This window comes from Lepidochelys kempii, chromosome 3, assembly GCF_965140285.1.
Source record: "Lepidochelys kempii isolate rLepKem1 chromosome 3, rLepKem1.hap1, whole genome shotgun sequence".
NCBI classification, from domain to species: domain Eukaryota; kingdom Metazoa; phylum Chordata; order Testudines; family Cheloniidae; genus Lepidochelys; species Lepidochelys kempii.
Genome location: NC_136382.1, coordinates 208,707,149 through 208,724,443, shown reverse-complemented (window position 1 = coordinate 208,724,443; position 17,295 = coordinate 208,707,149). Strand labels below are relative to the sequence as shown.

The following is a 17,295-nucleotide window of genomic DNA, read 5'->3' as shown; positions in this document are numbered from 1 at the left end:
TCACGCTGGCTCGCTACTGCCTTCCCGCTCCCCCATGACTCATGTTCTGTCCCTTGCAGGCTCATTACCCGGCCAGCTGCAGCCACATGTCCCAGTGGATGGATGACGGAGGGTACTATGAAGGGATGACGGTGGAAGCCCAGAGCAAACACCTGGCCAAACTCATCTCTAAGCGTTGCCCAAGCTGCCAGGCTCAGATAGAGAAAAACGAGGGCTGTCTACAGTGAGTATCTTTCCCCATTTGGGGGCTGGGCCAGGAGGAGAGGGGAGGGATCCAGGCAGGTTTCTGGGGCACTTAAGAACAGCCTCACTGGGTCAGACCAAAGGTCCATCTAGCCCAATGTCCTGTCTTCCGACAGTGGCCAATGCCAGGTGCCCCAGAGGGAATGAACAGAACAGGGAACCCTCAAATGATCCATCCCCTGTCGCCCATTCCCGGCTTCTGGCAAACAGCAGCTAGAGACACCATTCCTGCCCATCCTGGCTGGTAGCTGTTGATAGACTGATCCTCCATTAATTCCTTGAGTTTCTGTTCTTGCTGGTCCTGGCTTGGCTTCAAGGAGATGAGCTTCTGTGCTGTTGTCTTGTTACCCTGTTGGATGGCTGAGCTGCTCTGGTTCATGGGCTTTGCGAAGCTGGTTTGCTGATCTTAGGTCCTCAATGGCCAGAATGAAATCCCCCCCAATGGCTCTGCAGTGCTGTACGTGATATAAGTTGGTGGGTCTTGGTCTGTTTTTCAGTGGACAGTTGCCCACTTCACCACTACAACTGGGACATGGCCTGGGCTGCATGCTGGAGCACAGGAGATGCTCAGCTCTGCCACTGTTCTGTTCAAGTGACTTGCTCCAGATCACCCGAATTCTGTGCTTGCTTGTCCTTCTGAATGATCGGGAGAGCAGTGTTATGGCAATGGGTGCAAGTGGCTTATACAATAGGGGGGTCATTGACGTCTGAGCAGAGAGGATGAAACTTCCCATGGGAAGAGCGAAAGGTGCCATGTAGTAATGGCACCTGTGAAGGTTGCTGAGGGGTTAAAGCACCCTGTCTGATAGCAGAAGTGCTGAGGATCACCTGTCCAGGCCATGCGATCTCAAGCGAGCAGCCTAGGGCAAGGGGTTTGCAAGGCAGAGTGCTGAGGGCAGACGAGGAGACAGTGAGACTTGTGAGCAACACAGGCCCTAGAGAGCTGCCTCTGTGGACAGGGCAGTGCTTTGAGGTTCTGCAGGATAGAGTTGTTCATGCCATTTTTTCACCACCCCGTCCAAAGCTCTGTGTTCGTCACAAATTACTCAAAGAAAGTGCCCGACTCCACCTCACCCATTTCTGCTCCAAATGGGAAACCAACCCGCAGAGCCTGGAAATCGTCGGCACTACTAGGCACAGGGGCGACTGGTGTTCTCCTTCCAGTACTATCAGTGCAGATCCCGGCTCTGTGCACCACCGAAAGCACGGAGCCCTCTGGAGAGCTTTGACCTTTGGGGACCATGTGGCCTTTGCCTGGAGCTGTGGAGCACTCCTTGGTAAGCTATGTCCCTGCCTCCCTTGGTTCCTTCCCACACCAGACCAGCAAGTTGAAACTTCCTCTGGTTTCTCAACTTCCTACTCGGACACTTCTTATATTTGCGCCTTAATCAGGAGCTAGCTTCAGTGTAAACTGTGTTACAGTGATAGAACTAGAACTAGTGTGTGGCATGGGTATGTTTTAGGAATTCAGTGTTTCTCGATTCTGACTCACTCGCCCTCTCTGGCCTTTTTGAGGTAGTTTTGGTGTTTTTGCTGTAGGGGCAAATAAGGGAAACTCCAGGTTTCAGGACTGATTTTCTTGCAGGGACAAGAAGTCCATAATAGACCCCCCTACTGTTTAATTCTGGGCCCTACGTCTAGGAACAAAGAATAGTAGATCCCCATACAGCATTGGGAGACTGTCTTCTGGAAAGCAGCGAGTCTGGAAAGGACTTGAGGGTCATGGAGGAAATCAACCGTATACAACCCTAGCGTGATGCTGTGGCAAAAAGTCTGTGGGTCCTTCCATGTATAAATGGGAACATGGAGGAGGAGTAGGGAGGTGGCCTCATGTGTGACTAGGGTGCATCGGAGACCATTCCTGGAAGCTGTTCATTGTCCATTTCTGGTGTCCACACTTTAAAAGGAGGTTGACAAAAGAGCTGCCAGAGCTATCTGAGGCCTGGAAAACCTGCCTCCCCGTGAGAGACAAAAGCAGTTCAGTCTGCGTGTAGGGGTTTAGTGGAGGAGAGCGAGAGCCTACAAGTACCTGCCTGCAGAGACGATTTCTGATGCTAGCTGGCTCTTTAATTCAGCAGAAGGCAGCACAAGATCCGGTGGCTGGACGTTGACGCTCAAAGCAAAACATTCAAATGGGAGATAAAAGTATCCTTTTTTGTGGGTAGTTAACCCTTGGGACCAAGGGCTGGATTCTCCATCACTTGGCATCGTGCCATCATGATTGGGAGTCTTCTAGAAGTCATGCTCTAGCTCCACCGCAGTTCAGGGGGCAAAGCTTTTCTTTGAGAGTCTGTGTGTTCCCACTTACAAGAATGGTTTCCTTGACTCTACAGAGCCCTTTTCAGACATTGTCCGTTGAGCTGCACACTCTCTTCAGTGGGATTGAACATTCAACACCCAACATTACTTGAGCGCATGCAGCCCTCAGCTGCCTCAGTTCCTTCGCAGCCGCTGCAGAGAGCTCAGAAAACCCGTCCCGGATAAATAAACCTGCCAGTCCCCTGGCCTGTGGGTATCTTTTAGTGGCTTTGCCATGGTTCCACACTGAGGGCCGGAACTGAGCCCCCTGAGGGATTCAGAGGACATGCTACTTGTCCAGCCCTTGAAGCTTGATGCACGTGTTGGGAGCCTGGTATGTCCGAGAGAAGTGCACTCCCTGGCATACTCTGTCTGCTGAGCATTCACTTCTGGAGCACTGTGAGATAGTCTCTGGGGCTTCAGCCTTATTGTACCAACAAGGTGTTAAAAGGTCTGGGCTCAAAACAATAGCCAGAACAACCCTCATCAACACCTAGACCCACTGTGACTAAGTGGGCAAAGCTATCGCCTCTGCATTCAGATATGGTCTGCCAAGGCCCATTCCTTCCTCCGGATTCAGCCTGGCTTCAGCTGACAGCCTGGTTATTGAAAGGAAAGCCTTAGCAATGCTCCGTCAATCTGCCAGAGTCATCCAGACTTTGCTAGCACCCGAGAGAGCCTCAACTCAAAAGGTGTACTCCTCCATCTGGTCCAGGTCTAGCGGCTGGTGCCAAGAGCATGGGGCAGACCTCAGGAAACTGGAGATTTCAGCCATTTTGGACATTCTCCAGGAAGGCCTAGACAAGGGCCTTCAATCCAGCACCACAGCTCACCAAGTTTCTGCTTTTAGGAGCATCTTTTTTATGGGGTCTGCGGGATCCTTGGCAGAGAACCCCCAGACCTCCAGGTTCCTCAGAGCAGTCAGGCCAGTTTTCCCAAAATGGGATCTGCCGCAGGTTTTGAAGGCTGTAATAGATCATCCCTTCAAGCCCCTGATTTCAGTGTCCATAAAAATCTATTTTTTTTATCGCTATCGCATCTGCTAGATGGGTATCAGAGCTGGCGTTATTGTCTGTGCAGGCAAAAAGTGGTGCGAAGAACTAGAGTCCTTTCTTCATGAAGTAAATTCTCCCTTCTGTAGTTCCCAAGAAGCTGTCCATCTTAGTTCTGTCTGAAGCCGGAAGATCTGGTAAAGGAGTGGCATATCCCAGAGCTGAGGGAAGTGGTGGACATCTACATCGAGCGCATGGAATCCACAATGAGGTCAGGTGCCCTGTTTGTGTCCTTCCAGCCTAAATGTCAAGGACTCAATTTCCAAGTTGTCTATCGCTAGGCGGCTTTGGCTCTGTATCGTTGAGGCCAACAAGGCATCAGAAACCTGTTTCTGGAGGCTATCAGCACACTTCATGGGAGCTCTATCTGCCTTGTGGGTGGAACGAATGAGATCTTCCACATGGAAGATCTGCAGAGCAGCCACCTGATTGCCGGCCAGCACCTTCATCAGTCACAAGAAGGTGGAGTTTCTGTCCTCAGCAGAGGCTTCCTTCGGCAGGCAGGTGCTGCGGGCGGTGGCCCACAAATGATGTTGCCCTTTAAGCAATTCTTACAAAAAAGGGTGGTCCCCTTTTTTTCCACTTCTGTCTCATTGCTGGATTTCTTGCCTTCCCCTCCCAACCTCCATTCACTGCTTGCTACTTCCCTGACATCTCAGAATTGTGGGAGATGCTGGGCTGCAGAATGGAAGATTTTTTAATTTTCTTCTTCTTTTTTTTTTTACTGTTAACATCCTTTCTGCTGGCAGCATCTCCGACAGTTCCACCCATCCGGGATGGCGTTATGCCAAAGGGTCAGGTATTTTCTGTGTGCTGGATCAGTACGATGCAGGCCATGTGCTGGTTCTCCAGAGCTGCTGTGCTCCCTGGAAGTTGCGGATCTCTTTCTACAAGTTCTGTACAGCTTTGGACTGACTCATCGGGCAGCAAGCAAGAGCAGGGGGGCGGCCAGTGCTTGTGTGGCTGCCGCTTTGGACGGCCTCTGTGAACAGTGGCGCGGAGAGGAGCAGCCTGAGTGTCGCAGAGTTGTGAGAGAGGCTGCTAGCAGAAAGGCGATTATCATAAAGAAATCTTCCAATTCCTTGTCCTCCTTCCCCTTCGCTGCACGCGCTTATTTGTTACTCTTTCGCTTCAGTCTAAACTGTAAACTCTTTGGCACAGGTTCTGTCTCTATTTTTGTACAGCACCCAGCACCCTGGGTTCCCTGGTCTTGTTTGGGGCCTCTGAGCAACCGTGATAGAATAAAAATAATAGTGGTTTGTGTGTGAGGGAAGCGTGCAGAGCTGAGCACGTGAGACACAGCCACCCCCATACGCCAGCCCTGCAGCCACCCAGGGACCGGGCGGGTGTCTGCAGGGATTGGGACTGTTTGCTACTGCACCTTGCATCGGGCCAACTCCAGCTCCCCTTATCTCTTCTTCCTGTGCAGTATGACCTGTGCCAAATGCAACCACGGATTTTGCTGGCGTTGTCTCAAGCCCTGGAAGCCAACGCACAAGGATTATTACAATTGTTCTGCCATGGTGAGTGTTTGCTGCATGTGGGCAGTTTGGATACTCCTTGGGGCGAGGACAAACTTCGGGACTCTGGGGATCTCCTCTCGTGCTAGGCCTTGGTGCGGAGCTGGGCTGTGGCATTTGGTGGTTGTGGGCCATGCATGTTCTGGCCCTCTTGTGTTGACCCCCTTGGAGAGATCTCCGGGTAACTGCTGCCTTTCCTTGCAGGTGAGCAAAGCAGCTCGGCAGGAGAAGCGTTTCCAGGACTACAATGAGAGGTGCACTTTCCATCATCAAGCAAGGGTAAGGGCTGCTCCTGCCACACTCCGGGCACGGACCCTGCTTCCTAATCCCAGGCACCCATGGCAAGCGATTCAGAATCCAGTGGGACTGCAGTTGAGGACTGGGCTGCAGATCTATGTGGTGGAGTTGAGCATGTCACCCTCCCCCGTGGTGTGTGATAAAATTCTCTCGCAGTATGCTCCTCTCTGCCGACTCTGATGGGGAGCCTGGCTTTTGGATTTCACACAGTAAGCGTGGGGATGAGGCTGGTGGGGTGGCAGAGAACAAGTCAGGTCCAATAAGGACTTGTAGACTTCTGTGCAGGCCACTGGTAGGGGATAGAAGCTGCTGGAACTTTGCTGCCACTGCTCCTTGCCAAGAAAAAGACAGGATCGGCCTGGTAGCTGCCTGCCATGGAACAATGTATAAGCTCATGGGGCATTAGCTCTTCATTAGACTTTACCAGCTGTGAGGGGTGGAAGTCAATTTTCCCAGGTGGAGATTCCCCAGCAATTCTACGTGCAGATTCCATCACAGCAGCTGAAATGGAGACGGGTGGTGTCACTGGAGGCACCTTGGTCTCAGCAAGGCACAATCGGTCACAAGCAGACTCAGGTTCGCTCAGCCCAGCTCACCCAATAGAATAGCTGGACTGGAGGTGTGATCGTAGCAGAGGGACGAGGCATGGGGAGCTCAGTCCTTCATAGAGAAGAGGAGGGGAGGTTGAGCCCTTCTGGCTGGGGGAGTGATCTGGAAGCCGGTGGAGGGGGAAGTTGGGAGATGACTTTGCTCTTGGTGGTTGTAGGAATTTGCTATGAACCTGAGAAACAGAGTTTCTGCCATCAGCGAGGTGCCGCAGATTCGGACCTTGACCTTTGTTGTGGATGCCTGCAAAGTCCTGGAACAGGCGCGGAAGGTAAGTGCGTGAGGAGCCGGAGACTGATTGATTGGCTTTATTTCCGGGTATTACAGCAGTGCTCAGCGACCCCAGCCGATGGGGGCCCCATGGTGCTGGGCACCATACAAGCATGTACTAAGAGACCGTCCCTGCCCTAAAGAGCTTGCAGGCCAAATAGCTAAGATGGACACAGGCTTGGAGGGGGAACGGAGGCACAGAGAGGGGAGTGATTGGTCCAGGGTCACGCAGCAGGGTCAGGACTAGAATCCAGGTCTCCCGAATCCTGGTTGGTGTCTTAACCACTAGACCATGCTGCCTCCCCAGGCTGACCTGTCATTGAGCCATAGACACTGGAGAGGGGAAAATCCTATTAAATGACCTAGTCCATGCCCTGGTGTCAGTGCAGGGGTGTACCTAATAACCTTCACCCCTGTCCACTTTGAAATGTCCCAAACGACTTCCCCAACCTCCCTTGGGAGACCTTTCTAGAGGCTAACATGCCTCACTGTCAGGTCGTGTCTCCTGATGTTCAGTCTGTAATTCTCCTTACTTCTTTCTACCTCAGAATTCCTAAATCCACTCCCTCCTTGGTATCCACCTCTCCCATACCTGGGGACTGGTGCCATGTTCTCAGGTTAAACATCAACTATGCCAGACATATGGAGCCCTTTGAATTTTGCCGTGCAATCCCTCTAGCCCCCAGATAATTTCTGTGACTCTTTCTGCACTGCCTCCCGCTGGTTCCTGTAGGTAGGTAATGTGCCCAGAAAAATGCAGCATTCCAGAGGTGTACTCTTACTTCCCTGCTCCATGACATGACACCCCGTCTTGCTGCAAAGCTGTATGTGATTAGCTTTCCTCCATCACCTGTGGGTGTTTCTCGGCTATTCCTGCTTTCCAGGTTTCTCCCTTCCATGGAGTGCCTGGGTTTTGGATGCTTTCCCTAGAGGCAAGCTGCGATGTCTCATACAGAGAACTCTCTCGTTGAGGGAGTAACTTCTGGGTGCACCGTGCACCTGAGACCAGAGGCAGCTGATTGTAAAAGCTCTTGGTGCCAGCACTGCTCACCCTATAGCAATGTGGGAAGTGTCACAATCCTGGTCTGCTGCCTGTGTGTCACAAGAACTACTCCTGGGGGAATTCTGCACCAAAAAAAATTAACAATTCCGCGCACAATATTTTAAAATTATGCAAAATTATACATTTTTATAACACAATATAATTTCACCAGTTTCAATTATTTTTGGTCATTTATTTCAAAATACCTGTCAGCAAGTGTGTCTGTAACACTACAGACAACAAAAAAGATTCAGGAAATGTTTTCTGACAAATAGATTCCTTACTAGGCATGTTAATACAGAACTCTGAGTAATAATTCATTTAAACTACAATATAGAATCATATTTCCCACACCCCTCAGAAGCTTGGGGGAGTCAGGGGTAACGGAGTTTCTAAGGGAGAGGGAAGTAAATTTCTGGGAAATAGCCTAGGTGTGAACTTGGAGGGTTGTTGGGTATAGGTGGGAAAAATATGGAACAGGTTTTTTTGGTGGGGGGGCAGGGAGGGATTGTTAGGGAGCTTCCCTCATGCAGACCCTGGCTGAACCCAAGCCTCTCCCATTCAGTCTTGCACATCTGCCCCTGTCCCCATGTGTCCTTGTACCCCTGTCCACATGTGTCCCTCCACCCCCACTCAGGCACCCACTCCCCCCGTCCCCAGGGGTGTCTGTGCCCCCATCCAGCCACCCCCTGTCCCCATGTAGCTCTGCACCCCGTTCCGCATCACCATGTGGCCCTGCACCTCCACTCCCATTCAGGCCCTGCCCCAGCCTGTCCTCCCCCACTAGCCCTTATGAGCCCCTATCTGACCCCCCCCAGCACCCCACATTGTCTGTCTCCCCATAGCCCCTGTCTCCTAACCTGGCCCACTGCGAAGAAGGCGGTCTCTTTCTCTTCCCTCGCTGGCTTTCTATCACCACAGCACCCTCTGGTGGGCCAAAAGCAGAACTGCAACAACATTTTGGCAGAAGCTTTTTTCTCACAAAAAATGAAAAATATGTGGGGCTCATTAATTATGCATGTGCACAGTAGTGCAGAATTCCCCCAGGAGTAAAGAACATCTCTGTGCATCTCTGCTCTGAGCTCTCAGGAAAGGTAACGGGCCCTGTGGCAGCTCTTCTGTGCTTCTCTTCTTTTTTATTCCATTCCTGCTCTAAAAGTTGGTACCTCTTTTGTTTTCTGCACTTGCCTGGTGCCACCCACATTCTGCATGGTTTTTCAGAAATATTTGAGTGGTTGGTTAGCTGTGTTAGCTATTTCCCGCAGGTCTAAACAGGCTAACGTGTCTGCATTCATGCTTTCCTGATAGAGAAGGCAATTTACCAGGGGTTTTGCTTGGCACCTGAGCCCTTGGGTAGCATCACATTGTCCAAACTTGTCTTGTCTTGTCTGTCACGTGTAAATGGCAGCTGAGTGTATCTGCCATTAATGGTCCTGTTCTTCCTCTCCCTGCTAGTGTGCCTGTCTTCAGTTCTTCTCTCGGGGCCTTAACAGCGCCCTTGAGTATAATGAACTGTGCTTCATGCTGTCATTTGTTATCTATGCATAACAATCCAAGAATGGCTCCTTCTGGCCCCGTCTCCTGGTCAGTGGTTGGAAATGCGTCTCAATCGGTGACTGTATTTTTGATAGTCATTTCATTGGTCAGTGAACCAAGGGGAAAGGAATGTACTCCTGAGATTGGCTGAACAGAGCCAGCATCTGGGCAGTGCTCCCTGGGCCTGGGAAATGCCCACAACTTTCAAACCTAAAAGTCACAAAGGGCAGTCTAATGCTGGAGAGAGTGGATTGGAAACCTGGCTGCCTGACATGGACACTTTCCATCACTCCTAGTAAACCATAAACTCCCTGCAAGAGCTACCGCTTTGATCCAGCGTCCTCTGTGGATGGAGGAGTTCTACAGAGATCCTGCTATTCTTAGCTAGACAGGTCCAGAGTTTGGAGCTCTGCAGTTCACTGTCTCCATGGCACATGCAGCCACGTCCCGTCAGAGGAGAGAATGTCTGCTGTTCAGGAACTGGCCTTAGATGTTGTGAGCTGGGTGTGAATATGAGGGCTCATGCTGCTGTTGCTCTCCACCTGGCTTGGCTACCTGGGGGTCTGATGTTTCAGGTGCCGTTCAAGCCCTTCTATCATTCTGTTACATTCCCAGTTCCTGTCCCTCTGTCGTCACTGTAGCATGTGCAGCCACCATAGAAACCAGCTTCTGCGAGTCACACACGTGGAGCTCTCCTGGCCTCAGTGCTTAAGGGGGACCACTGATCGGGTTCTCCTGTGGACGTCTGTGGAACCTGCAAGAGGCGTTTGTGATAGGGAATGCCTGTGGGAACGTGTGTGTGCTGAGATGCTGTGGAACCCCACATAGCCCCACTTGCCCTCTCCCATCTGCTGCTAGGCTGCGTTTTCTTACACTCCCACCTCAGCTAGTTCCCGCCTTGATTTAACTTGGCGCGTCCGTGAATCTCGTGACTGTGCTCACGTCTAGTTTGGGCGTCCCTGCGAGCCTATACGCTTGCCTTGCTCAGCGCCGTTTGTGCCAACCCTGACTGCTGTTTGCTCACCCTGTGGGGCCAGTTCACATGCTGTCCGCACTTTGACGTTGGATGGTTACCCCCGGGTCAGAGCTGGGACTGCCAAAGCCCACCCAGCGCACTGCAGCAGTTGGTGGGTCAGGGTGTTCCCGTTAGTGCCAGGTGAAGTCAGAAATGAACTTCCAGCTTAGAGCCCCCGGCTGTTCCGTCCGTGCTGGCCCTGGGCGCTGACAGCAGGCTCTGTGCTGTTCCAGGTGCTGGCTTACTCCGCCGTCTACAGCTACTACAACCAGGACACCGAGAAGATGGATGTCATGGAGCAGCAGACCGAGAACCTGGAGCTACACACCAATGCTCTGCAGATCCTCCTGGGTGAGGGGATGGCACTGCTGCCTGGGGGTGGGCGGCTGGGCAGTGAGGGAAGCATGCCCACCGACTCCTTAGCTCTGTCCTAGGATTGGGTTGGAGGTGTCCCATCCAGGAGCTGCTCTGGCCTGGGTCTGCTTAGCTTATCTGACTGGATCCAGTCCAAAGGAATCAGATGCAGCTTTTTAACAGGGAGGGTAATTAACCACTGGGACAATTTACTGAGGGTTGTCCTGGATTCTCCATCTGTGCTAATCTTTAACCCGTGGTTGGGTGGGTTTCTAAGTTTGCTGCTCTAGTTCAAACGGGAGTTTGTGCAGGGAAGTTCTGTGCTATACAGGAGGTCTGACTCCATCACAGTGGTTCCTTCTGGCCTTGGAACCTGATCTGGCTGTTGGCAAGCCAAGGCAGAGCAAGAGAGAGTCTCCATCACTCCCTCCTCCCCAGCCCTGCCGAAAGGAAGGCTGCTGTGAGCAGGCCACCTAGCAAGTGCGCTGTGACTGCGGCCTGGGGGGGATGGACCCATTCACTTGGCCGGCAGCTGCTCTCGCTTCTGGTGACGGGTCCCTGAGTAGGGACGCTGTGTAATGCTGCCTCTCTTATGTTCCAGAGGAGACTCTGCTGCAGTGTCAAGACCTGGCCTCCTCCATTCGGCTACTCAAAGCCGAGCATTTTAACACTGGCCTGGAGCTGGTGCGCAGGATCCAGGAGCGGCTCCTCGCGATCCTGCAGCACTCCACTCAGGTACCAGCTGCAGGAGCCTCGCCATTTCAGCTGGGGGATGTGGTGGGTGGAATGGGAGGGAAGGGCAGACTTTGTCCCCTAGGCTGTGCCATGGATTGTGAGTGGGGGAGGGAAAGGGGTGTGCAGGGGGTGAAGCCTTGTCCAAGTGCCCCACCTCCATCTCTTGTTCTGACTGCTCTTCTGTCCTGGCAGGATTTCCGCGTCGGCTTCCAGGCCCGGCCAGGCTCCGACCAGAGGGAGATGAAGTTGTCAAATGTGCCTAATGCAGCCCCACCTTACAAAGAGTGAGTTTCCTTCCTGGGAGGGACGCTGGGGTGGGGAAGGAGCAGGATGCTAGCGTTTCCGACTGTGCTCACTGAAGTGTACACTGTTGCCACGGGAGAGGAACCAGGCACCCCGGCAGGCAGGGCAGTGCACCTCCTTTCAGTGCGCAGCTGTAATCAAAGCAACCAATAAAGAATGGGAAGGAGAATAACACAATAGATGGTAATGCCACTAGAGAAATCCCTGAGGTAGCCTCCCCTGGAGCCTGCATGTAGTGCTGGCCACCCCATCTCACCCAGGATCGTGCAGAACTAGAGGGGGGCAGAGGAGGGAGACGAGGACGGCCAGGGGCCTGCAAAGCTCTCCTGTGAAGATGGACTGAGAAGCCTGGGACTGTTCACTTTAGAGACGAGACCAAAGGGCAGGTGGTGAAAGTCTGTGAAGTGAAGACGGGCAGGGAAAGCAGCTGAGGTACTTTGGTTCTCCCTGTCTCCTAGCGTGAGAACAAGGGAAATTCAAACCCATCAACATGGGTGAAAGGAAAGCCTCTGTCAGACGTGATCACGCTGCAGACTTGCTGCCACCGCCTGTCTGAGGCCAGAAATGTAGCAGGAGTCAGCAGGGGAATGGCCACATTTTCTGGCTAGCAAGAGGAGAGCTATCGTAGCTGATGGTAGCGACGTTTGGAAGGGATAGCAAAGCTCCTGCTCAGGGCTGGACAGTCTCTAACCAGGAGGGATCAGGAGATCACCAGATGCAGGGGGCCAGTTCTCACCCCTGCCTACTGCCAGGTTTTTACCCCTTTTCCCTGGAGCACTGGCTGCTGGCCCCAATGTCAGAGACAGGAAACTGGCACCCAGGTCTGATCCAGTCTGCTCATTGATGTGGGCCTAGGAACCCAGGCTGGTGGATCTGTGGGCTCAGTGAAAGGCAACCAGAGCGGGTCTCCCCACTCTCCAAGGGCAGGATCTTGAATTCTTTCCAGAGACCTGGCTCTAGGCATTGCCAGAGCTGGTGTGTCAGACTTTGTGATTGGCCTGGCAGGAGATAGGCTGTCCCGGGAGCAGCCTGCGCTGTGCTGATGCAGAGGGCCCTGATCACCTGACTCCTAGGGGATGCTGCAGTCTCTGACTGCGGGCCGGGGTCACGGCTACGGCTGTGGCTGTGGCTGGGGAGCCAGACAATGCCCCTGATGGCCCATGAGTGCGGGTGGAGGGGACGGTCGTCAGGCCGATCTCTGAGCTCAGTTCTGCATCGCAGACCTGCCCGCCTGCCTGAGGCTCGGCTCGGGCAGGAAACACTTGGCGTACGCCGACTCTCTTCGTTGCTTCTATGCAGGCTGAAGTTTGATGGGGCATCCGACTCCCCTGACACAGACGAGGGGGCCAAAGAGGAGGAGGAGGAAGATGAGGAGTACGTCCCGGAGTGGCAGGAGGAGTACGATGATGAAGACCTTGATGATGACAACTTTTCCTATGACGACGAATCGGAGAATCTAGAGCGCGATTCCTTCTTCTTTGACGACGAGGATGAAGCTTATGACTAGAGGTGGCCCCCGTGCCGCTGAGCCCATCTTAGAGCCTAACGTGACACCACCTCTCCTCTGCCAGCCAGCTCTGACACACCACCACGCCCTGCTCTGCCCCAGCCATGGTCGGGGCCCCCCAGACACCAGCCGGGGCTGTTCATTCGTTTCCAATAAAGGGAAGTTTCCTTTTAGGGCTGGTTGCTCCATGACTCTGTTGAACTTCCTTGGCCACGGTCCCTGGGCCCAGGTCCCCCAATGCCCTTACCAGCCCTGGCAAGAGGGGACGACCTGTTACCGCTGCTCCTTTTCCAGCGCTTACCCTCAAGGCATACGGCAGGCCCCAGTGGATCTCAGCAGAGCAGCAGCTGGCAGCCTGCAATCGGGGCAGCTGTTCCTTGAAGGCCTGGCCCCTGGGGAGGGTGGACAGACCCAGTCGGCTGTGTGAAAGGATGTGCTTTGTCCAGCGCCCCATCCCTTCCCCTGTAACAATGTGTTCCCACCTGCCTGGCTCCTGCCATCTCAGCCCAGCGTGCCCGGAAATAGCATCTCCCAGCCTGGGGGAAGGGGGGCGGATCCCACACGCTGACTCCTGGTTCCAGCAGTGCCTCTGGAAGTAATGTGTCTGCCAGGGCCTAGCCCGCTGCCTCTGGCCCTGGGTGAATTCCCTGTCACACTCGGTGAGTGAGAATTTTAGAGTGCGGGGCTTCTCCCATCCGCTGCACTGCATCTTCCAGAATGGTGGCAGGCTTGGCAGGGCAGCGCGCATGGCAGCAGCGGGGTGTGGGGACGGTTCTCAAACTGAGTGTCCAAACTGGAGCCAAAGTGCCCCCCTGGAGCTGCCTGGGGGCTGGGCGTGTTTCAGGCCTGGAGGGGTACGTTGGCTGTAACTGCATTTTTGCTCGTTTGCCATTGGAGCTGTGGCCTTCTCTGGCTTGAAGGGGGGTCCTGCGGGAAGGCAGGCAACTTGCTGGGCCGTATAGATAGTATAAATATATATATATATGTGCAGAAGCTGTCATTGTTCACAGATTATGCTTTATCTTTCTGGAAAAGAAAAACCCTACAGATACAACTTCCGTTTATGAAATAAACGGATTTTCTTCTAGCAATGGCCTCCGTGTCCTCCTGTGGGGCTGGGCGGGGGACCCCCAGAAGAGCCCGGCCCGTCAGGCAGAACAACCTGACATGGCCCTGTTTCTTCACGAAGGTGCCCCATTTTATGGAGAGGCAGTGGCTGGGCCACGGTCATTCAGGGGGTTAGTGGTGGAATGAGGAGAAAAACCATCTCCTGACTGTCTTTTCTCCAGGCCGTGGACCATGCTGCATGCTCTGAGCCATAGAGTCAGAGCCGGCCTCTGTCCAGCCGGACAGTAGCTGGGAACTTGTCAGGATACGGCAAAGAATCTCCACCCCGTCCCAGCCTGTGTGGGAAAGAAATGACTTCTCAGTGGGAATCTGCCCCTTGGCCCATGTAATCACCAGCTCGCTCTAGATGTTCCTGTTCCTTTGGCTTGTGCTCTAGTGATCCCACTGCACTCCTCCATCTCCCTCAGCCACGGATTTGGGTCCACCTCTTACCTGCGGGGCCGGGGCCGGGGCCTGTGCTGGTTAGAGCAGTCAGTGCCAGCGGGCAGTGGGCCCACGCTCTGCTCTGCATTCAGGGTCATTCTGGGAACAGAGACCCCAGGGGGACCCTGGAAGCCTACAGGCTCTTTCTCCCTCTCTCTGGGTGTGTCTCAAGCTTTCCACTCCTGGCTGTGAACACTGGCCCTGCCCATCCTGTCTTGGGTGGTGTTTCTGTCTGAGCGCCAGGTAGACCGTGTGCGCGATCCTGCTGCCCCTTCACTCTCAGGCGTGGGGCAGCTTTGCTAAAGCTGGCTTGGCTGGGCCGCCGGGGAGGGGCAGCAGCTAGGGCGTGTGGATTGTGCGGAGACCCCGGAGGAAGGGCCAGTGTTCCCTGCAGGAAGTGTACTCCCAGAGCTGGGCGTCTCCCTGCTCCGGCTGGGGCAATGCGGCTGTTGGCGCGCAGCTGAGAGAGGTGGCTGCCTGGGAACGAGGCTAGTGTGGATGCAGCCTTGTATCCCAGCAATGCGCGAGCTTGCGTGCTTCTGACTCCGCCAGCTCGACACGACGCACTTCGGAATAACTACCTCACTCGGGTGTGAAAAATCCACCCCCCGGAGCAACGCAGTTAAACTGGCCTAGCCCCTGGTGTAGACAGTGGTGTGTCGCCGGGCGGGGTAGCTGGATTAATTACACCGATGGGAGGAGCTCTCGTTAGTAAGGTCACTGAAGCGCTACGGCAGCTGCAGTGTTTTAGGCACAGGCCTGTCCTCCCTCGCCTCTGTAAGCAGCACGGGCCTCCATGGGCCACGGCTGGGCTGATTGGGGCAGAAGGCGCCCCGCCCTCGGTCAAGGCCATTGCAATTTCTCTTCCAGGTGGATGTTTGGCGCGCTCTGAGGTGCACGGGCAGAGTCTGGCTGGTTTCAAAAGTGCGGTGCCTGCGGCCGGGGCAGAGCGCGCCGGCCCCGGCAGCAGGTGGGTTGCAAAGGCATTCTGGTTCGCAGGCAGCCAGACGCAAGCTGGCTTTGAAAACTGGGGTGTGCTTGTTGATTTTTCCTGAAGCTCCCGCTCCTTCGCCCTGTGTCTCCATTTGTGACCTGTTGGCACACGCTCCTCTGACACGTCAGGGCCTAAAAAAACCCCAAACCGTCAACAAAAATCTTTGTTCCAGGTAGCTGTGGTGCCTTGTGCGCTTCTGACACTGACCTGGCCAGCAAGCGGGCGCGCCCTGTAACCAAACACCATAAACCCCGGCAAAGCCCCCACTGCAGAATGGTAGCCCCCTCCCCGATTTTGCCCCCCGTGTGACGCTAACCCTAAGCCATCCCTCCCTAGGCTGTAGTGAGCGGCAGGCCAGGTGAAGCAGAGCACCGGTAAGGAACTTGTGAATGGGGCCGGGGGCCGGGTCTGAGCAGGGCAGGGATTGCTGATATGAAAGGAGAAGAACTTGCTATTTCTGAGCTAGATTTGGAGTGTTTAATGGATGGGCTGGGAAGACACAGCTGCGTACGGGCAAGTTGTCTGACCTTTCCCTCCCGGTTCCCCAGCACAGCCCCACTCTCTCATGAGCAACAGCGAGTCCTGTTGGATTGAGCTTAAGAGCCAACACGTGAAAGGTGTGTGAAGTGTTTTCGCTGTCCACCATTAAAACAGAGCCGAGGTGGGTGAGGGAATATGAACGAAGACGTTCAGAGAAGGGCTCTGCATGTTTCCCCACCACAAGTTAGTGCAATAAACCCTCCCTCACCGTCTTGCTCCGAGATCCTGGGCCCAACACGGCTACGTTGACACCACAGACAACGTTAAACCTGTCATACAAAAGGGGGTGGGGGTTCTACAGAACCCCCAGCTTACTTGGTTTCTTGGCAAACACCCAAAAACATTCGTTCTGAGGTTGCAAGTTTATTGAGCAAACACAAGGAAGAACAAGAAATCATTCTCAACGGCCCTGGGCTGGGCTGAGAGGGAAGGGCTGGCTGGCCTTGTAGTCTGTGGTGGAGCAGGCTGAGCCCCCTGGAAAAGCTAGGGGGTTAATGGGGGCGGGACGGGGGGGAGAGACAGGAAGTCTGGTATGACACCACCACCCGTACTAGGTCACATGGGACTGGGGGGCATGGGCTGGGATGTATTCCTCTAGGCCAGGATAAGCTCTGAGTTGCTGGGCATGGCCCTGAGGCTTTTAGGCCCTCCGTCACTCCAGATGTCCCAGGCATTGGCGTAGCCATGATGGGAGAATCTGCAGCTGATGGTGTCCAGCCAGTTGGGAGGGACTGGGGCCTCCAGCCTGGTGCTATCGTAGAGCAGGGGGGACATGGGACACTGCACTTCACTCAGGTGAACCCCTGAGCAGCCCTGTAGGCACATGGGACCGTTCTTTCCAGGGAGCCTGGCCTTGCACCGCTGGGCGAGTGGGGGTCACTCACCTGGGCTGCTCCCCTTCCCAGGGATGGTGGCGCTGGACCTCCGCTAGGAAGCTGAAGCCATGCTGGCTTTGGGAATGATCAGCCACTGTGCAGCGCAGGCTGGTCCCCAAACCCAACGGCCCCATTAGCTCTGCATGGGAGAGAGGCAGCTCTGTGCCCCCTAGAAACCCCAGGCCTCCTGCAGATGGAGGGCTGGACCCGCCTCCTCGTCACTGTGGGCTCCTGCACTCGGCCTACCTGCGTGTTCACCACCGCCAGGAGCCATCCTGCATTTCCTGTCCCCCTGGGGGGGCTCGGCCCAGGGCTGGGCGCGTTCTCCCAGGCCTGCCTCGTGGACGCGGTTGCACTCTGCCCCTTGCGCCAGGCTGGCCGAGAGTAGAGACGCGGCCGGGGAGGGGTTAGTTTGGCAGCTGTGGGTAAAGGCGAGGGTGGAAGTATCTGGCCAGTGGCCTTGCTACCCCGCTTGGTTGCCACTTTCCCTCCTCATTCCCCACCTCTCTTCCATGAGACTTCTGGTCCGAACCCACCCCTGCAGAGGGTTGGACTAA

The 17,295-nt window shown here is 54.5% G+C and overlaps 1 protein-coding gene across 1 annotated transcript in view; it reads left to right on the top strand.

Moving 5' to 3' along the window:
* Window positions 1–12,951, top strand: part of LOC140909765 (cullin-9) — a 63,981-nt gene extending 51,030 nt beyond the window's left edge. Inside the window, 8 exon segments of the mRNA XM_078852377.1 lie at window positions 60–223; window positions 5,023–5,116; window positions 5,318–5,392; window positions 6,177–6,287; window positions 10,113–10,230; window positions 10,835–10,968; window positions 11,161–11,252; window positions 12,571–12,951. Coding sequence (XP_078708503.1) covers window positions 60–223; window positions 5,023–5,116; window positions 5,318–5,392; window positions 6,177–6,287; window positions 10,113–10,230; window positions 10,835–10,968; window positions 11,161–11,252; window positions 12,571–12,778 — 996 coding nt within the window. The 3' untranslated portion in view covers window positions 12,779–12,951.
* The last annotated feature ends 4,344 nt before the right edge of the window (window positions 12,952–17,295 follow it).